At 45.7% G+C, this 21,798-nt stretch overlaps 1 protein-coding gene across 4 annotated transcripts in view; it reads left to right on the plus strand.

The window, feature by feature from the left end:
- MYO1C (myosin IC) overlaps positions 1 to 21,798 on the plus strand; it is a 111,881-nt gene that overhangs the window by 35,713 nt on the left and 54,370 nt on the right. For all 4 annotated transcript variants that reach the window (XM_024194392.3, XM_024194391.3, XM_024194393.3 and 1 more), the window contains exons 2-8: positions 9,769 to 9,924; positions 10,610 to 10,725; positions 14,659 to 14,857; positions 15,656 to 15,736; positions 19,019 to 19,198; positions 19,563 to 19,661; positions 19,919 to 20,032. In XM_024194392.3, the coding sequence (XP_024050160.1) occupies positions 9,799 to 9,924; positions 10,610 to 10,725; positions 14,659 to 14,857; positions 15,656 to 15,736; positions 19,019 to 19,198; positions 19,563 to 19,661; positions 19,919 to 20,032 (915 nt within the window). In that variant the 5' untranslated portion in view covers positions 9,769 to 9,798. The remainder of the gene's footprint in view (positions 1 to 9,768; positions 9,925 to 10,609; positions 10,726 to 14,658; positions 14,858 to 15,655; positions 15,737 to 19,018; positions 19,199 to 19,562; positions 19,662 to 19,918; positions 20,033 to 21,798) is intronic.

A 21,798-nucleotide genomic window follows, 5' to 3' on the forward strand; every position in this document is an offset into this window, starting at 1 on the left:
GATATTCAAATGCAGAATTGAATATTCATTTAGTTTTTTCTCTCTGCTTAAATGTCGAACAATACATATATAGAATGAGATTTATTATCCTAAAAATAATTATTCGTGCACAGTTAGCTTCAGGGCAGTTCAGCTACTACTCACATGTTCAGTAGCAGGGTATTGTTATGTATGACATTAACATGTTGTCTTGTCAGTGAGCCCTCTCTCCCATACCAGCCACTGACCATCTAATTAGTAACACTCTGGCTTTTGCTTTTTGCAATGTTGAAGCCATGTTAGTACCTTGGATTCAGGAGTTTGGTACAAAGACACAACAAGCACAATTAGGCCACATTACCTACATTATAAATAATCATGTTGGGGTGCTCAATTACAATGCAGCTGTCACCCAAGTCAGGGTCGGATTAATTTTTTGTGGGTCTGGCGCCAAACATATTTGTGGGGCCCCCTGGGGCAAGGTGCAGGGGGGCGGGATGGTCAGTCTCCAGAGTGAAGGACGGGCTGGGGACAATGAGGCACAGCACGGGGGGGCCCGGCCCGCTCTGCGCAGCCCAGCAGGAGAGCAATGTTTACAAACCTGCAGCTGCCAGACGCACACTGGCCTGCCCAGTCCTGTGCTGCCAGCATACCCCTTCCCCTTGAGGGCGGGCCCGCACCACACCGCCCCCATGCCCAGTGCCCCACCCTTATGGCCAGTGCCCCCTCGCCCAGAGACCTCCACCACAGATCTCTGCCCAGTCCCCACCCCTCCCAGAGATCTCCCCTGCTGGCCTCCCACCACAACTGCACAACACCCTGCACACCACACTGCTCACCCAGTGCCCCCCATCTATAGACCTCCCCACTGCCCACCACCTTCCTCACAGTCCCACCATCACAGCTGCACAGCACCCCATATTCCTGAGGGGATTCTGCACCAAAAAATTAAAAATTCTGTGCACGGTATTTTAAAATTCTGCAAATTTTATTTGTCAATAAATAAATGTGGAGGCTCCAACATGGCAGTGGGGAGCACAGGCTGGTTACATGGAGGTGGGAGATTACCCTGCAGCCTCCCCACCCCACCACGGGACAGGGACTCGGCAATGAGGCTGCACCCGACCCTGACACAGTGCAAGGGCCAGGCCTGCCCCAGAAACACCCTGGGGCCAGGCGCACCAGGTGTGGGTGAGCAGGCTCAGCCCGGCAGCAGGATCCCAGTGCAGAGGGACTTAGTGTGGAGGGATCCAGGTGGGGGTAGGAGAGTTCTCTGTGGGGCAGTCTGGGTGCAGGTGGCTCAGTGGTGGATCTGGATGCACAGAAGCTCATTGGGGGGTTCCAGGTGCAGGGGCAATGGGACTCTGCAGGGTTCCAGGTGAAGGTGTTTGGGGCTCAACAGGGGGGGGTCTAGGTGCAGGGGAGGTGGGGTTCATTTGGGTGGGGGTCCAGGTGCAGGTGGTTGGGGCTCAGTGGGGAGGGTGTCTGGGGGGGCTCATCGGGGTGGTACAGATGCAGGGGAGGTCAGGCTTGTCAGGGTGAGGGTTCGATGGGTCTGCTTAACAGGGGAGCCCCAGCTTCTGCCAAGGGGATGCCGCATGCTGGGCTCCTGCTTCCCCCATCCCCTTCTCTTCCCCATCCCATGCCTCTTCCCCACCGCTCCATCTCCTCCCCAGGCCTGGGGGGCAGGGGAAAACCACCTCCACTTCCTGCTGCCCAGTGATTGCAGGGTGGGCCTGACCCTGCACTTATGGGGCGGCGGGAAGTGGAGTGACCTGGCCCCAGCCCACTCCGCTCTGCTCCCCTGACTCACGGACTTTGGGTCGGGGGGAACTGCCCCCGCGCACTCACCAGCGGAGCGGGCTGGGTCTGGGTTGCTCCACTGAGTGCAGGGCAAGCCTGACCCCTGCTGCAGTCCCTGGGACGTGTAGCTCAGGGGAGGAGGTTTGGGGGGAAGGGGCGGAGTGGGATCAGGGCTGGGGCGGAGCAGAGGTGGGAAGAGGCGGAGCAGTGGTGGGGGCTTTGGGGAAGAGGCAGGGTGGGGGCAGCTTTCCTGGCCAGCTCAGCCGGCCGGGGGATTGGGCTGGCCAGGGCCCCTTCTGACTGAGCCTGGCACGCCATGGTAAACCCGGTGCTGACCCAAGTAGTGTAGTATTTTTCAGTAGAATTTGCAATTTGAAAATTTGCAGAATCCTCTTCTTGATCTCTGCTCCACTCTACAGTCAGGGAACGAGATGGGATGTGGGCTAGGCTGGAAGGTGGCAGGAGAACAAATCACTTAGTCAATCCTTGGCCTCAGTTCCTCATCTGTAAAAATGGGAATAGCACTCTCCCACCTTACAGAAGCATTGGGAGGATAAAATTCATAGCCATTGTGAGGTGCTCAGATATTACAGTACTACTAGCCATAAAAGCCCGAGACAGAAAAGGGAGTTCCAGAAGCTGACTCCCACCCAAACAGCAAGAAAGAGTGATTGTTTTTTGGTGCAGTGGAGGAGACAACTGAAAGAAGCAGCCAGGGTGTACTGGGACTGGAGAGCTTAAAGACCAGCATTTTTCTGCCCACCTGCAATACCCCTAACCTCCATTCGCCTTGTGACTTCCTTGGGCCGTTGTGCCCAGCAGGTTGAGAAGCTCTGCTTTAATCCACACTACATTTTTAAAGACAGTTAAAAACTACAAGCAAAAGACAGCCCAGGGGTGTGAGGTGGTAATATATTACAGGGGAGATTTTCAGAAGTGCCTAAGAGATTTAGGAGCACAAATCCTGTTGAGCTTTGAGTGGGACTGGTGATTTTAAAGTCTCTTCTACATTATATAAAACCATTTATTATGAGGGTTCCCAAGTGATTCACAAACTCAGAGGGGAGAGGGTTGGCCAAGGCACTGGGGTGCCACTGAAAATGCTTCATTATGTTTGCTAGCTCATTTACCCTTTCCAGTAAACTCCAAAATGGGATTGTTTGGAAATTTTGGTACAAAAGAAAAGGTATTAGTGCATTATACAGCCCCTGCCCTGCCCTCAGGCAGTTGTTGGCTGGATGTTCACCAGATCATCATATCCCTATATTTACCCAGTACTCATTTAAAAGAGAATCTCACCCTCTTCCCTCACAGGGAAAAATGTCAAATGGAGGGAAGCTCAAACTAACTTTTAAAAAAGGTCACTGAAAAAATGCTCTGTGAATTTCTCATGCAGCGCTTAGAAGGCCCTGTTTTTCATTTGGGTTATGGGAAGTCTACCACACTTCAACATTTAAAATTAGTTAAAAATAAAATGCTTCCGCCCCAAAACACTATGTAAGGATTTAGTGAGCCAACCTAAATGGATGTTTTATCAGCCCTTGCCAGGCAGTACCGTGTGTTCAAGTTATATTGTATTCAAAGGAACTAAGCTCTAAGGAGGCAAATTCTGATTCTTTATAGTCAATCATTTAGTCGCAGCTGGTGTAAAGCAGCCATAGCTCTATGGGCTTCATGGAACTACACCAATTGACACCAGCCCAGAGTCTCCCAAAGTGTAATTATGGAGAAGAAAAGGCCTGTGGAAGTAGGCTGCTTTGCTAATTGCACTGGCTCCGTCCCATCTTTCAATAATAACTGCTTTGCTTTTCTGGCTCTGAGCCACTGTTGTACTGACTGTTCTGGAGAAGAGATTAGAAGCATAGAGTGGGTTAAAATAACGTGGGAATGGCCCCCCTATGATCATATGCAATCATCAGTTCAAGAAAGTCCATTCTGCAACTCCACAAATGGATGGTAACAAACACCTATAATCTCTAGTAAGCACTCAGGAGGCAAGTTTGAGAAAGAAGGCACAGAGTGCTCTATTAGTTGGACAGGCACTAAAATCAGACTGAGACTGCTTGGATTTCTGGGGAAACCCTCCTCTAGTTCACACAGGGCAAACTGAGAGGCCCAGAATCGCGATTAGCATAGTCCCTCCCATACCAGTAAGATATCTCACTAGCATGGTCACTGCCATACTGGTAACACAATATCTATCTTTACAAGAACCAGGCTTGTGGAAACAGTTGTCACTCAGCTCAGGTATAATCTTTGGGCAGTGAAAGTGCTGAAGCAGAGCTTTCTAGATGCTTGGGATCTTTGAACTAGGGAATTGTTGCTACCTCTGGTGGTGGTGGTAAAAACTAGCAATGCCTGTAAAATATGTACTGGCCACTCCCAGAAATGCTCCCATTGTTGAACAAGTGATATCCAGTATACCTGTGATTGCACCACTTCAGAGCAAGTCTTGACAAAGTTTCTGATTGCACCATTTTGCAAGGATGCTGTTAGTGAAGCCAGTGTGGATGGGAACCACGTGATGGACACTCGGCACCAAAGTTGTAATTACAATAGAAAGGCACTTGAACTACATGTCCATACAGACTGTTTTTTCACCTGATGTTGACACGTGGCTTTAACATACCATTTCCACGGTGTCCCGATTATTATTTTTTTTCTAATATATAGGACGTTACAAGGGGTAAACAGTGATTTTTCAGAAGAAAGCAGGCAGCCAGAGAACAGGACTTTCTAGCTTCAGGTTTAGAATCAGTCTTCGCTTTGAATTCCATTGTTTTGCTTTGTCAGTAGGTGAGATGATGCCATAGAGGAAGGACATAGATGTTAAGGCCAGAAAGGACATCTAGGTAACCTCCTGTATAACACAGGCCATAGGATTTCCCTGTATTAATTCCAGCCTCAAGTCCCATAGCTGTGATTGAGCTAGAGCTTATCTTTCAGGAAAACGTGCCATTTTGATGTAAAGATTTCCACTGATGGAGAATCTACCACAATCCTTGGTAAGATGGTCTGGTGATTGATTACTCTCACAATTAAAAATTTGCACCTTATTTCTAGTCTGAATGTATGTAGCTTCAGCTTCTAGCCATTGGCTGTAATTGTACCTTTGTCTGATAGATTAAAGTCACCAACCTTTCAATTGTTTTCTTTATTCAGTTCCTTATTGTCACACTTGTTATCACTCAGTGGGACAATGTGCTCCCCTTTATGATCACTGCTATTTCTGACCTTTTTCTCTTCCTTCCCTAGCCTCCTTTCTTTCTCTCTCTCTCTCTCTTTCCGACCATTCTTTCCTGTGCATTACGTTTTCTGTAGCAGCGCACAATTTCACACCCAGCAAGTCTCACTTTCCATCCCCTTCTGCATCCCATCTACTGAAAATGGTCAACAGCGAAATAGTTAATGGTGACCCTTTTAAAGCATAGTTAGACTTGAGAAGTAGCAAGTCAAAATTAATGGTAGGACAGAAGAGTTCACTCCCTTCAGAAAGTGTTTCAGGCTGTCTGTACACTTAGTTTACACTAAATTTATATTTAGAAGGTTATCTTTGCAACCTGGAGGGCTCAAAACTTGAAATTAAAACTTAGGTTCTGCAGAACCTGATTGTCCTGCAGGCCATGTAAATACATCTACGGTGCTAGACCAGGCCTGTGGAGGATGGGTTTGACACCCTTGCCATAGAAATAAGGCAATCTAATCATTCCTGATTATTCTTAAAACTGTAAACTCAGTTTTTAAAAGTCTTTGAAAATCAAACATGGCTGCTTTGTCTCTGTTGAGCTAGAGCCTGGGAAGCTGAGTAAGAAATGTGTTGGAGGGAAGCTGGAAGATACTTAGTCATAAATGTTAGTCTCAGTGGATAGGGCTAAAGAAAATGGTTCTGTTTCTTAGGGAGGACATATTGCTTCTTCCTTAATCACCGGATATGTTCAGTTAGAAATGGTATGTCCTGGGCTGAGGGAGTGGCTGATGAAAGAGCTATTGACCACTTCTGAGAGCTGTAGTTCAACGAAGCTGGTCCTGATTTGTTTTCCAACTACTTCTACAGGATGAGTTATAAAATTGCATGTGTTTCTTTCAGTAAATTTACCAAAACAAGCTATACATGTTAAACACTTCTATACCACTATCACTTCATCCACACTAGGGAGTTGCACTGATTTAACTAGATCAGTTTTTCTACCAGTTTGGTTAAGTCATTGCAAAAACTGTGTGTAAATGGACCTACACATATGGAAATTTGCTCCATTAGCTGAGGAATGTTGTATCCAGTTGATAAATGGTATACTTCCAAAGTACCAAAGAAATGAAGGACATACCTATCTTCTTCTTATTTATAATCATGTTTATTATGGTAGTGTCCGAGGACCAACCAAGAATGGGCCCCATTGTGCTGGGCACTGCACAACTAGACCACTGCCTGTTCCCCAAAGAGGTTACAGTTGAAATAGACCAGATGGACTCAGGGAGGGAAAAGGGGGTAGAACACACAAGCAGCATGGAGAATGTGATGTTAGCAAACAGTGTGTTAATTCCACAATTTGTTTTGGAGGGTTTAGTAAGAAGCGAATTAGGTAAATTGAAAGAAAAGTGAAGGAAGAGGGAACACTGAAAGGGCACTGAGGGGTCAGGATAGGGGAGAAGAAGGGGGGCAGATCCTGTGAAGTTAAGTTGAGGTGAAAAGACTGTAGAGGAGCAGGAGGGTTGGTGCAAACAGCTAATCAGCACAGGTCAAAGAAGGTCCAATCAAAACTACAGAAATTTCTCTGAACCTCCCTGCTTTGGCTGGTTCTGCAGCTGCTCTTACTGGCTGGCTTCTCCCAACAATTCCCTTCCTTCCCTCGTGCCCCCCCCCCCCCCAAGCCAGGGGGAGGAAAGTAGGGGAGGCACTACCTGGGTCCTAGTGCACCCAGAGTTGTGTGTGTGGGGGGGTCTCTTGCATAGCTGTGAATGGGTGGGTGGAGGTATAACGGGGAAGGGGTGGCCTTGGCTGGGGCCTATTTTACCCCCTCCCTCTGCCCCAATGCAGCAGTCCCTGTTTTGACAGCTGCTCATAGGAGCTGGAGTCTGTGGCTGATTCCTTTGTCCTCCCCCCCACCAGCTTGAAAGAAGCTGCCAAATGTGCTTTGCTGGGGTGAGTGGAGGAACTGGTTTATGTGACTCAGGCATTTTGCAATAGAGGATTGGTCAGGAGGAATGGATTCGAAGGTTGATTGCAGAATTGCCAACCCCCAGCTTTTCAAAACTCAAGAGTCAAGCTCCCAAAAATCATGAAATCAACTTAAAAATCACAAGAATTAACCAAAAAAAAAAAAAAATTGCCCTCTGGCTTCTGAGTCTTTCTCCACAGCCCTGAAGGATAGAAACTTTTATTTTTCTTAATGAAAGCCGAAAGTCTCTCAGAATCACTTGTCTCAAAGAGCAGGAGCTTCAATATCATAAGACTCAATAAAATCACATGAGTTGGCCGCAGTGTATGTGTGATGCTGCATACTGAGGCCGCACATAATGAATTTGGGCCAAACTTATCTCTTTGTGAGGGATTGTCTTTGTTAACGTAAATAACATAACACAAACCTTAACCTAAACTTTCTGCTGAGTTTTGCTGCTGCTAGGGTTTTCCCCTGCAGGACATCAGTCCCTGTCCCAGAGATGTTCTCCGGACCTTCTTATATCTTGGGATGGAGGTAATAGGACCCATCTGGCAGTGTAGCTCTGCATCTTTGTCCAGGGCTCTAGCACCTGATGGTAAGGTTGGCTCAGAAGGAAAGCCCTGCATTCCTGGCTTGTTGCATTATTATTGCAGAGAGTGACCAAGGGGCTGCTGTGACTTGCTTGGGCCCCCTTAGGAATCCGCTCCAGGGTAGTTCCTGGTAGTTGTGATACTAGTGACTGATGCATTCTGGGGTATATCAGCAGAGTGGAAGCCAGCTGGTGTGACTTTTTTCAGACCAGCCACTAACTTCGTAAAAAAACAACAAGGAGTCGGGTGGCACCTTAAAGACGAACAGATTTATTTGGGCATAAGCTTTCGTGGGTAAAAACCTCACTTCTTCGGATGCCTAGAGTGAAAGTTACAGATGCAGGCATTATATACTGACACATGGAGAGCAGGGAGTTAACTGTTTGAATTTGTCTAGTTTCTCTCTGTCACACAGTTTTTGGTGCCACAGCTGTCAGTCAGGAGTTTGAAAAAAACACACCCCTTATCTGACACTTCTGTGCTGGCAAAAACCGCAGTGTGGATGCATCTATGCCTACAGAGTTCCTCTGTTGGCACTGTGAATATCATTGGGGAGATAACATTACTGTGTCAGCAGAAAAACTCCTGTTGGTATGTGCTGCATCTACACTAGGGGGCTCTGCAGATGTAGCTGTATGGGTATTTGCGGGCTGGATGAGATGACCTCTTGCAGTCCCTTCCAGCTCTTCTTTTCTATATTCTTCAATCATGATCAAGGGGTGCTCAGAGCTTTGCTCACACTACAGTTGTTGCTGGGGCTGCAAGTGAAGCAATGGGAGGTAGTTGTGGAGGTGATGCCCACTACCTCCCTGTAGTGACACTTCAGTTTAAAAATTGCAAGATATTACTCTAGAGCAGGGGTGGGCAAACTACGGCCCGCGGGCCACATCTGGCCCACGGGACCATCCTGCCCGGCCCCTGAGCTCCTGGCCCGGGAGGCTTGCCCCCAGCCCCTCCCCTGCTTTCCCCCCTCCCCCGCTCGCTCCGCTGCCGGCGCAATGCTCTGGGCGTTGGGGCTGCGAGCTCCTGAGGCAGCACAGCTGCAGAGCCCAGCCTGACCCGGTGCTCTGTGCTGCGTGGTGGCGGCGGTGGCGTGGCCCGGCTCCAGCTGGGTGGCGCAGCTGTAGCACCGCCAGCCACCGGTGCTCCAGGCAGCGCAGTAAGGGGGCATGGAGCAGGGAGAGGGGGTTGGATAGAGGGCAGGGGGGTTCGGCGTGGTGGTCAGTGGGCAGGGGTGTGGATAGGGGTCGGGGAGGGGAATAGGGGTTGAATGGGGGCAGGGGTCCCGGGGGGCAGTCAGGAAGGAGGGGGGGTTGGATGGGGTGGCAGGGGGCAGTCAGGGGACAGGGAGAAGGGGTGGTTGGATGGGGCAGGGGTCCCGCGGGGGCCGTCAGGAATGAGAGGAGTGGTTGGATGGGGCAGCGGGGGTCAGGGGACAGGGAGCGGGGGGTATGGATGGGGTCCCTTCCAACCTTGATATTCTAGGATTCTAAGAAGAGGTAAGTGCAGTTGAGGAGAGAGAAGTAGTATGTAAGTGAGTTTGAAGGAGTGGAGTTGTTTTACTAGCTTAATGATGTGAAAAGAGGCAAAAGAAATCCCTTTTCTCATATTAATTATTGTTTATAGATCTTTGTTATAATTTCAGTTGTGCTGTTGACAGAAATCAGGAAAAGGTGCCTGGACTAGAGCTGCCAACTTGTTAGCACTTTGTGCATTTACTGCTCCATGAAAGGCTGTTTACCTCAAGGCAGGTCCTTTGCCACAGGGTATGGAAATAGGAAAGCAGCTCAGACTCAGTCTTACTGAAAGACCCTTGGGGAAATCTGGATTCAGTTTAATTCTTTTTTTTTTAAAAGTCTAAAATTATTCTAGGAAGATAAATTATTCGTTTTGACAAGAATACTTAATCTCAGCACTGTTTACTAGTTCCTGGAAGTGGTGTATCAACCAGTATAAATATTTTCAAGAGTGAACAAAGTATTAATCATTGTTCTTGTGATGTTTGATCCTGCTTTATTACTGATTGGAATTTTAGCAATAACTTTTTCTCCCAAAGCTGCCTTGTCTTCTGGAAAACTGGCCATTGCTAGTGTGAAGTGAATGGGCGTTGCTTTATTAATGGGGTTTGCTTTATTTTCTCTTGTTTGTATGCTGGTCCTGTGTCTGTGCTTTGTGGGCAAAGTGGTCTGTGTGTCGTGAAAGTCTCAGCCTTTTGATTTCACTGGTTTTGGTTGCAGGCGGCAGGGAGTGACGGTATCCGGTTGACAATGGAGAGTGCTCTGACAGCCCGTGACCGTGTGGGGGTTCAGGATTTCGTCCTGCTGGAGAACTTTACTAGCGAAGCAGCCTTTATTGAAAACCTACGTAAACGATTCAAGGAGAATCTGATCTATGTGAGTAGCAGAGAGCAGCCAGAGTGCTGATCTTTGACTAGAATTTGGATATTTGCTCTGAAAACTGGACATAGTGATTTTGTTCTGCAGGTGTGGGATCTGGATGTGGTGGTGTCCACCAGCTCCCCTTTTATAGCCCATGATCCTGTTTCTCAGACCTATTCTGTGTAGTGACATGTTGGCATATATAGGGCCTGATTTTCAGGTTGCTGAACATCTGCAGCTCCAGTTAACTTCAGCTGGAATTCTGAGTGCCCGGCACCACTGAAAATCCAGCACATACTATATTCTTCTGACTTCATAAAGCTATTCTGTTGTGGTCTTAACAAACCCAGGCTTAGCTCTGATCCCAAATATTGGAATGAATGGTCAAAAATAACCCTGTACTGAAGTTGCATTGCTAGGATGTCCAAAAGCACTGAAGCAGTCACTAAAGGATGTAAGTGCAGCATTTTCGGTAAAAGGGACACATCCAGTACAAGTTCTGTATTCCCACTTTTACTAGCTGTGAGGTTGTTTCTTCAGACTCCCAAGTCACTCTCTTCAAAGCGGTTAGCAGCATTCCAAATGCCCTTGTTGCAGGCTGGCCTTGTAAGAATATCTGGGATTCCAGAGTAATTCTGAAGGCTCTTGTAGAAACAGATGCTAGCCTTCATGTAATGCTTTTCCTTTCGGCTCTTTTCAGACTTACATTGGCTCAGTTCTGGTATCAGTAAATCCATACAAGGATCTGGAAATCTACAGCAAACAACACATGGAGCGATACCGTGGCGTCAGTTTCTATGAAGTCTCTCCTCACCTGTGAGTGGCCTGTGGGTAAACAATACAGTTTGTGCTATTCCCACCTGGCTTGTTTAATACTGGTATACAGAAAGCAAGACTTTTTTTTTTCCCTTCCATCTTCCAAACAGAGTACTGGAGTGGAGGCAAAAGAGACCTTTAGAAAGGGTGGTGTCTGGCTGTTTTATTCCTGCTTCTCTTTCCAAAGAGAGTGAGTTGCCTTTGAGAGAGTTATTAGGAAAGGGAGTTAGTTCCTTCCTGGCCAAATGATTTGAGACTCAGAGGAATCTGAGCTGCTGATCAAGCCTAGGCAGGACCACAGACCTCATTCATAGATTCATAGATTCTAGGACTGGAAGGGACCTCGAGAGGTCATCGAGTCCAGTCCCCTGCCCGCATGGCAGGACCAAATAGTGTCTAGACCATCCCGGATAGACATTTATCTAACCTACTCTTAAATATCTCCAGAGATGGAGATTCCACAACCTCCTTAGGCAATTTATTCCAGTGTTTAACCACCTTGACAGTTAGGAACTTTTTCCTAATGTCCAACCTAGACCTCCCTTGCTGCAGTTTAAGCCCATTGCTTCTTGTTCTATCCTTAGAGGCTAAGGTGAACAAGTTTTCTCCCTCCTCCTTATGACACCCTTTTAGATACCTGAAAAATAGATACCATATAGATACCATTGTTCCAGAGTTATTCAGTGTCTAGATGATCTGGTTCTAAGTTTCCCTTGCTGCTAAGCAGCTTATTCAGCTTATGACTAAACTGGGGGAAAGTGTGTGTGTGTGTGATGGGTTTTTTCCTACCTCCTCTGTCACTGCTTGACCAATATTAATCTGGTATTTCCCTTGTTGCTAAGATACCATGAGCCCGTTGGAACAAGGAATGTATTTATTTACATGGCCTGTTGAACATTCACAATTTCCTATTTAAAATAACTTTCAAGCTTCAAAAATCTTTTATTTTTGAACGTAACTGAATTTTTCTGTCAGACCAAAAGAGAGAGAGAGGACACAGCTGAGTGAGCCTAGCTGACCAAAGTGCTCGCTGAGCCGGGGCCCAATCCTGAGATACCTCTTGAAGACTTTCTTTCAAAGACCTTTGAAGGGACAGGGAGAATTATTTGGGCTGTTTCCTGTTGTTGGCAGGTGACTCAACAGTGCAAGTGAGATGGGAGTATGTTACAAGCATGATGAGGTGGTGCTAGAAACATGGTTGCTTGGGAAAATCCAGAATCCTGTCTATACATACGTTAATTAGAATGTAACATTTTTGGAACAGGGGCTGTTTGTTTATTTGTTTGCAGTGTACAACACTGAGGATTCTGTGAGCACTAAACAAATCCTTTAAATATTGGAGCATTACCCAGTTCTGCTTCTATTCAGTTATACATTGTACAAGGGAAGATGTGCCCTGCAAAGTATTACTCTTTCAAACAGTCCAAGAATAAAAAAAGTTCTCACCCTCATTCCAGTTGATGAGAAATTGTAACTGTACAGCTCAGTAAATCCTAAGTGCAGGGACTGCCAACACTATTCTGATATAGGAGACGGTATTTCCAGATGAACTCCCTTAGGGGTGGTATTGTTGCACAGAAAATAATTTGAATATTTTTAAATGTTGTGGGAAACAGACTCATTTTAAGCATTGGACTGTGCTGTTTCATCGATTACTGTTAGCAGCAATTCAGACCATTTTTCCGAGGCTTTTTTTAAAATGGGCTCTATAAAATGAAAACAATTCTACCTTGCTATCCAAATATCAAAATACTTTAAAGCTAGTGGGAACACTTGAGAGTCAGATTATCTGTGGAGTCTGTAGTACCTAGTCATTGAAAAGAAAAAAGGTTTATCTCCGTGGACTTGAAATGCTGCATGTCTCTGACAATCAGGGTCCAGGCACCCCAAAGAGAGAGTGGGGGGTCTGATCTCCCAAGAGTAAACAATTTAATCAACTGGTTGTGTACAATGTTATTGTGTATAAAAAAGTTGGGTAAGGTCTTCTATGAAAGATTGTAATGTTCTGAACTTAATCATTATGAGATAGGTATACAAACTGTGCTTATTAATTTATGTATTTATGTATATTAGGGTTACCATATTCAAACATTTAAAAAAGAGGACACTCCACGGGGCCCCGGCCCCGCCCCAACTCCGCCCCTTCCCCGGCCCCACCCCTGGCCCCGCCCCAACCCCACCCCTTCCCCGCCCCCATTCCAACCCCTTCCCCAAAGTCCCTGCCCCAACTCTGCCCCCTCCTCTGAGCACCCCACATTCCCCCTTCTCCCTCCCGCTCTGATCTTGGTTGGGGGTTGCTAAGTGCTTCCCTACCCCCCCCCCCGCCCCTGCAGCCTCTGTGTCCCCTGCTCCCCACTTGCCCTGCAGCCCCTGCCCTCCCCCGCCCCTGCAGCCTCTGCGCCCCCCGTCTGCCGTGCCCCTGCAGCCTCTGCGCCCCCCGTCTGCCTGCTCTGCTCCTCCTCGCCCTGCAGCCCCTGCACCCCCCCCCACCTGCCCTGCTCCCCCGCTCACCCGGCAGCCTCTGCCTGGCGGGGGCTTCAGACACTCAGCGGCGACCGGGGCAGCGCGGGTCCCTGCAGCCCCGGCACACGCTGCACTCCCCGCCCCACAGGAAGGGTCCCCCAGTGGCTGGGGAGTCCCCGCCCGCGAGGGAAGCCCGAGATGCTGGCTGGGCCCGGCCTCCCCGTGGTCCTGCGGGCTCAGCTGGGGCGCGCGGTCCGCCCGGCCTCCGGGGGCAGCAGCGGCCCCTTCGCCGCCTTCTGCGGCTGCGCCCCCCCTTTCCCCCGCCCGAGCTCGCTACAATGTAGCCGGGCGGCTGGGCTGCGCTGCGGACCCTGCGGGTCGTGCTGGGGCCAGGCGGACCCTGGCTTATGCTGCCTCCCTATTTCCCTGGACATGTCCGGCTTTTTGGCAATTCCCCCCCGGACGGGGATTTGAGTACCAAAAAGCTGGACATGTCCGGGGAAAGCCGGACGTATGGTAACCCTAATATATATAGAGAACTGAGTTTGTAAAGCTTTACCTCTACCTCACAGTAGGGCAGTGGTCAGCCAAGCAGGGAGGAACTGCCTCCCCAACCAGACAAGACTAGTTCCAAGCACCTACCATTGTACTACCCAGGAAAAGACAAATTATGGGCTATCAGAGTTAATGGGAAAACACAGAGACATCCTAGCTAGAATTTCCCCATCCAAAGTAAGGATGAGTCACCATGCAAGTGGGGGGAACAAAAGACTTAAAAAAGGAGACTTGAAACTGAAGTTGTTTTACCTATTATAGTGTCCATGGATTCACAGAGACTGTGAATAATAATGTGGACAGCAGTCATCCCTAAATAAATGAGATGCATCACAAAATATAAGGTATGCAGTGCTGTTGGCCTTTCCCTTGCACTTAAGGGGGTTATAAATCCCATACATAAGAATATGCAGTCCAGAGGCAAACTCTAAAACTAAAATACAGTTTACATTTATTCAACTGTTTTGATTTGGGAAATGCCCCAGAAGTGGAATTTGGATAGAGAAGGGAGAGGAATTTGATAAACTATAATAAATTACATTTTTACAAAGCAAAATCTTAAGTAGCAAAAGAAGAAATTGTTGCTCGATAATGCTCCTTTCTTTGCAAGGAATGTGTTTGAAATTCTATAATCCAGCTTGATTTAAACAAGACTTGGTGTATTAAGGTACTCCAGAAAACTGGTGTGAGCAGTAATTATAGAAGCTTTGGATCAGAGTTTCTCAATCCATATAAACACTATTCTCGAAGAACCCTCTTTTCTAGGATTTTGCACTGTTAGAATATTGGGCTTCAGTTGGCATTTCTTCTGGTTGTGATTGTGACAGTATGGATACTCTAAAAGCCTAAATGAGGAATCTCTGCCTTTCATGTTTGTGAAAGCAGACTTAATTTCCAGTTATCATTGTTCCTTAGTTATGCTATTGCTGACAACTCATACCGTTCCCTTCGCATTGAGAGGAAGGATCAGTGTATCCTGATATCTGGGGAGAGCGGAGCTGGAAAAACTGAAGCCACCAAGAAAATCCTGCAGTACTATGCAGTGACATGTCCAGCCAGTGACCAAGTTGAAACAGTGAAAGATCGCCTCCTACAGTCCAATCCGGTCTTAGAGGTAATTTGAAGTCCAGGATATGAAACTTGGCATTGTGTAGGCAACTCAGTCCCCTGATTTACCACAGATATGTATTTGGTGCTGTATTTTTCTGGTGTTATAGTGACCTCTAGTGTCCAGTTCTGTACAATCCTTACAGTTCCCTTTACTGTTTTCACCATCCTTTCAAAACAATGTTCTGGGTGTGGGCCTGTGGGAGGGAGACGTTTGGCAGGCTTGGGCAAGACTGGGAGGTCTGTGACTATTATGTGCAGGCTAATGAGTTCCTATGACGTCATACTGGTGATGAGGCAAGAAGCTTTAACAAGGCCTCTTCTGGTGGCACATTTTCCTAACAAGGAGGAGAGGAGTGGTTTAACAGGCCCATGCAAGGTAATCACCTTACATTTGCAGTATGCGTACAGCTCAAACAATCAGAACTCAGGTAGCTGCTTACTTTCTTCTTAGGCTATATCTACCCTAGAGAGCTTACAGTGCGGTAGCTGTACCACTGTAAGATCTCTCATGTAGCCGCTCTATGCCGATGGGAGAGAGCGCTCCTGTCAACATAATTAAACCACCCTCAAAGAGCAGCAATAGCCGTGTTGGCGGGAGAAGCTCTCCCGCCGACATAGCGCTGTGCACGCTACCACTTATGCTGGCAAAACATATGTCACTCGGGGGTAGACAAACCTGTGTCTGTAAGCCAGTAAATAAGCCACTGGCAGGTTTGTGAAAAATATTTTAAAATGCCCTATTTTGTGGTTTCCTTGTTTTTGAAGCTTGTTTACTTTTTTATCTGGTATCTTTTTAATTTAGGCATTTGGAAATGCAAAAACCCTTCGGAATGATAACTCCAGCCGATTTGGGAAATACATGGATGTGCAGTTTGATTACAAGGTGAAAATCTGTTTTATATACCTCATTGTAGCCTTGCTTGGATGCCCAAGCACATAGCTATTGAGATCTGCCTCAACAGTTCAGGTATAGTAAAAATCCTAGCCTCTTGTGAATGGAGTCTACTGTTTCAGAAAAGTTTGGGTATAAAGAATTTTCTAGAGTTCAGATTTATAATTGTGTATCTCTCTCTATATATAGATACACACACTTCATTGTGAAGCAGCTAGAATTGCTACAGGCACAGCATGCCTGACAGAAACACAAAAGTTAAGAAAGTAAAAAGTCAAACCAAAAGGTACAGAGACTCTGTTTTTCCACCTACCAGCGCTCACCTTACCACTACCACAACTACTGTGCACCACAGACGATGCACCACCACCATTACACTGCCCTGTTTTCATCCTGGTTCACAAATACTTTTACCAGCTAATTTTTCCCAACCCTAGTGATTGTGGATGTGTAGTGCAGTAGTTGGTTGTGCTGAGGAGAGGGTAGTTTAATAAAGCGTTGTGTGCACAATGGTTATTAAAGGAGGTGATGAAAGGCTTGTATCCCTAGGGGGGAAGAGTTAAGCTGGCAGTGTATGGTTGTAGTGGCAGTGGTAAGGTAAGTGCTTGTGAGTGGAGTAGTAGAGGGTATTTACTGTTAGGGGGTGAACTTCTCCTTCCCTTGCCTTTATGGGTTTGTTTCAAGTATGTGGTATGTGCAGCAACCCTCATAGCGTCCAGCAAATTTTTGTGTATGTATTAATGCCACGGAGTTTTTTAAAGTTTAATTGGGGGTGGGTATTATTGGCGGAGAGGAGAGAGAGGAAGACCTGTGGAGGTAGAAGTGTGTTTGCAGTGTTATTGTAGTTGTGGTGATCCTGGGATATTAGAGAGACAAGGTAGAAGTGTGGCAGGAGAATATTTTATCCACCAGCAGCTGTGCATGAACCATTCTCTGTTGTAGGGTAAACTCTGACAGAAAAGTGTAGCTCGTTATGTGGAAGGTTTGGTGTGCTATCTATCGGTTTTATGTGTGTCCCATCAACAACTTATCATACTTGTGGGCACAGCTCACAAACTTTCAGTTATAATGCAAATAAGAGCTAAAAAGGACCCTAAACGAAACATTTTAGAAAACCTTCCCATTACATCCTTTCTCTTCAGGGCCACCTCTCTACCAAGCTATGAATAGCTAATCAGTGGTTTTTTGTAGGAAATATGTCAATAGTGAAAAGTAGGACAGCCCAGGCAAGATTTCAGCCAGGGCCCAGATTCAAAGTTTTCCTACTACAAATATATATTAAGAGAAACCAAATCAAAACTACATAGAAAGTTCAAATGGCATAAAAATTAATCCAGTGAAAAATCTTACATCAGTTGGCCACCTACTTTTAGAGAAAAATAAGAATCTCTGCTCCATTTTAGCCCATGTTAGAACACGCATTAACTAAATCACCTCCATTTTTACATATACAGATATATAAAAAAAATATGGAGGATGCTGGGGTCCTGCGGGGGAGGGGGGGAGAGGGGAAGCATGTGATCCTGAAATTAAAGACTATGACTATGCACAAAGGGACAGAATTAAGATTGTAGAGGCAACCTTAGTTTTCTGTGTAGAATTAATGTATATAGCTTTATCTTGTGTAGTTTGTTTGTTTCCTTTCTAAACTAAATACCACAATGCCATGAGAATTAACATAGTGTAAAACCTAGATAGACAGAAATCATCCTAAGCTTTTAAATATCTCTGGACCATGGTGTGACGGGTTAGATCACAGAAACCCCCTTGGGAGCTGCCACCTGATGTGCCAAGACTACTTCTATCCCTGTTTTCCCTGCCAGCTCATGACTCCAGCACCCTGTCTTGCTGAGCCAGACACTCCCTTCTGCTCCAACACAGACCCAGGGTCTGAATTACTTGCCCCAAAGCTGCAGGTTTACCTGAAAACAGCTCACAGAAGTGTGCCTGTCTTTAGCACTCAGATGCCCAACTCCCAATGGGGTCTAAACCCAAATAAATCCGTTTTACCCTGTATAAAGCTTATGAAGGGTAAACTCATAAATTGTTCGCCCTCTATAACACTGATAGAGAGATATGCACAGTTGTTTGCTCCCCCAGGTATTAATATATACTCTGAGTTAATAAGTAAAAAGTAGGATTTAAGTGGTTCCAAGTAGTAACAGTCAGAACAAAGTAAGTCACCAAGCAAAATAAAATAAAATGTGCAAATCTATGTCTAATCAAACTGAATACAGATAATCTCACCCTCAGAGATGCTTCAGTAATTTTTTTCCTCAGACTGGACACCTTCCAGGCCTGGGCACAATTCTTTCCCCTGGTACAGCTCTTGTTCCAGCTCAGGTGGTAGCTAGGGGATTCTTCATGATGGCTCCTCTCTCCCCTTTGTTCTGTTCCACCCCTTTATATATCTTTTGCATAAGGTGGGAACCCTTTGTCCCTCTGGGTTTCCACCCCCCCTCACTGGAAAAGCACCAGGTTAAAGATGGATTCCAGTTCAGGTGACATGATCACATGTCACTGCAAGACTTCATTACCCACTTCCAGCACACACACATACAGGAAGACTCACAGGTAAAACACAGCCATCTTTAGACAATGGTCCTGGTTAATTGGAGTCATCAAGATTCCAAACCACCATTAATGGCCCACACTTTGCATAATTACAATAGGCCCTCAGAGTTATATTTTATATTTCTAGTTTTAGATACAGGAGTGGTGCATTTATACAAATAGGGTGATCACACTCAGTAGATTATAAGCTTTGTAATGATACCTTACAAGAGACCTTTTGCATGAAGCATATCCCAGTTACATTATATTCACTTCTTATCATATTTTTATAAAACCATATAGACTACACGTCACACATGGACTCCATCCTTGTCTCTAATATAGCAGAAATGGAAAAGGTCCAGAGAAGAGCAACAAAATTATTAGAGGCAAGGATGGAATCCATGTCAAGAGACATGTATAAGTTTTTTGTGATGGGGTGACCAGAAGTGAACACAACATTCAAGGTGAGCTGTAATATTGATCTGTGTAATGGTTTTATATTTTGAGTTTTATTCTCTAATACTTTGTGTTTGATCTACTCTGTGGAAGTCTAAGAGCTCAAACTCACATTCAGTATTTGTTAGTTTGAGATAGTTTATGCTATTACATGACAAAGATTACTTCTGCTTTTTGTGACCCATTATTCCAAACTCTCTTTGTCTTTGATATTCTGCCATCAAAGAAGCAGGATGTTTCAGCTTATCTTCTTTGGTTTAGGGGGCACCTGTGGGGGGTCACATCCTGAACTACCTACTGGAGAAATCTCGGGTTGTCCATCAGAATCATGGAGAGAGGAACTTTCACATCTTCTACCAGCTGTTAGAGGGAGGGGAAGATGACCTACTGCGGCGTCTGGGCCTTGAGAAGAACCCCCAACAGTACCATTATCTTGTGAAGGTGTGAACAGGGTCCTGCAGTTTGCTAATTTCTTGGTTTGCATGTTCAGTAAAGGGCAAAACTCTCCTTACCTGATAGACTTCGTTGGTGTTGAAGGAGAGATCAGAGTGTTGATCTATAAGGAGAGAGAGAAACTTTCTGGGTGAAAGTAATGATCATCATTATTAAACTAACTATCCTGTATTATCGGATAGATGTGATTCTTAGTTTTACTTCTCAGTATCTTTCCCTCACTTGACAGAGTTATAAAGATACTGGTGAGATGGCCCCTTCTGTAACAATTAACACATGATAGAACTATGGGGCTGTATGTACAATGCGTCAGGCTGTAAGGATTACTATATCTCAAAATTTGTGTTTTTAGGGTCAGTGTGCGAGGGTCAGTTCCATCAGTGATAAAAACGACTGGAAGGTTGTGCGAAGGGCCCTGTCAGTCATTAACTTCAACGACAATGAGGTAGAGGTAAGAAATGCCTTGAAGTACATCTGAGTCATCTCCCCTTAGAGGACTGTCCTGCTTCAGTTAGTTCTTTCTGCCAGGAGGCAGCCTTTGAATGAGTGCCCTTCAGAAAGCTAAATGTAAAAATGTCTCCTACTGATGGACATATAAAGAAACTGCCCTCTTCCCCCCCCCCCCCCCCCCCCCCCCATCCCAACTAAGCTTTAATCCATATCGATTCCCATCTTCTTGACCATTATTTCTTCTTTCTCTTGTACTAGGATTTGCTGAGCATTGTAGCTAGTGTGTTGCACCTGGGGAATGTGCAGTTTGCTGCCGATGAACAGGGCAATGCTCAGGTGACCACAGAGAACCAGATTAAATATCTGGCCAGGGTGAGTATAATCCCTTGGAGACATTCCCATATACTAATGTACTTGGTTCTGTTGCTGTTGTATTACTCCAGGGTAAGATTTAGTAGTTATTAGATCTTGACACTATTAAAGGGACGCAATCAATTGAAAGTCACTTTTCAGTATGAAATAATTAAGGTCAGAGGTTTAAAATTTTACCCAATTCCTATTAGCCTGTGTGAAAAATACCTTGCATGCGCTTTCTCCAAGCCTATGCCTCTCTGCCATTATAGAAATAACATAATTATGTAATATTTGTGTATTATCCTAAATAGTCATATATTTTGTTAGTAAATGCAAAAGAAATATTCTCTGAATATATTATTCATCATATTTTATCTTGTTTGTTGATTAACATTATTTGCTGAGTAGTATTTGACCTATTGTGAGCTGCTGCAGTACAGCAAAATAGTTCTTGCTGAATAAATGGTTTCATGACTGCTTTCCCATTCATTACATGAACATTCCTCAAGTACCATTTGACCATCCCTACTTGCACTATATTTCTTGCTTATGTTAGATATTTCCTCCTCTCCTCTCCCCTCCCCTATTGTGCTCTCTACCTCCTCCCTTTATTTTCTGACTCTTCTTCTCCCCTTTATAATGGCTAGTCTACAGTACCGAGCCGTTGCTGGTATAGTTATACTGGTAATGCCTTTTAGTGGGGGCTCAGTATATACCAGCAAAAGGATTTGTTTTGCTGGTATATCTCTCCGAATGACATAAGCTATATAAATAAGGACTCTTTTTGCCAGTATAAACTGTGTCTGCATGGGGGGATTTGCCAGCATAACTATGCTGCCAAAACTTTGTAGTGTAGACCTGGCCTAAATATCTTGCTTTTCTTTTCAGCTTATCCACTGTTTTTCTGCTGCCCACCCCATGCCTATCTATGTATCCATATGCAGGACCTTGGAGTTTTACCAGAATCCTGATAGCCATAAACAGATATTCTACTGTCTTGGAGCATTGCTCAGTTGAGAACCTAATATACACTCCCAAGTTCTGGGGTTCCTGACAGTATCCTGTTCCTAGAGCCCACTCAGGGGCTTCATTTTTCATGTCAACCTTAGGCTATAGTAGACTTCTCATTAAATTTGGAGCCTATCTTCTCTCCAGAAACCCTATTGTGGCTGCTGGGAGAGAGAGAAGCATTCTCTCTTTCTCTTCCCCCTTTCAGCCCCAGAGACACCTGTTTGCAGTGTGGGTGGGTGTTTGAGCTACTTAACCCTGCTCCCAACCTCCTAGCTGCTGTGATAAGTCTTTCTCCCTGTATTGTAACACCCCCTCAGCTTTCTCTTACTCTACCCTTCCCCATGCCTGCCCCTGCTGGTTTAGTGTCCTGATGATCTGATTAGGATTGTTGTGTCTGTGCTGGGTGCAATACAAATACCCTCCTTCCCCAAAGAGCTTACAATTTAAGATAACTGACATGTGGAGAGTGGGGAAAAAAGGGATACACTCAATGACAAACAATATTGATATGTATTTGCATTAAAACATTTATAAGTTGTCAACTTTCCCCATTTGCTCCTTGGTCTACATTGATTAGACTATTTCTTGTAGGCATCTCAGCAGAGAGGGTCTTGAGGAGGGATTTGGAGGAGAGGATAGTGGCCTTACTGATCAGGTCAGAGAGGATGATCCATGTGTAAGGGATGGCCAGGAAGAGGGCACAGAGGTGTTTGTGTGAAAAACTGACAAACAGGCAGATAAGGCTGATATCATTGCTAGAGCAGAGGAGGCAG

This window comes from Terrapene carolina, unplaced genomic scaffold, assembly GCF_002925995.2.
Source record: "Terrapene carolina triunguis isolate 2854851 unplaced genomic scaffold, T_m_triunguis-2.0 Scaffold231, whole genome shotgun sequence".
Classification (NCBI taxonomy): Eukaryota; Metazoa; Chordata; order Testudines; family Emydidae; genus Terrapene; species Terrapene triunguis.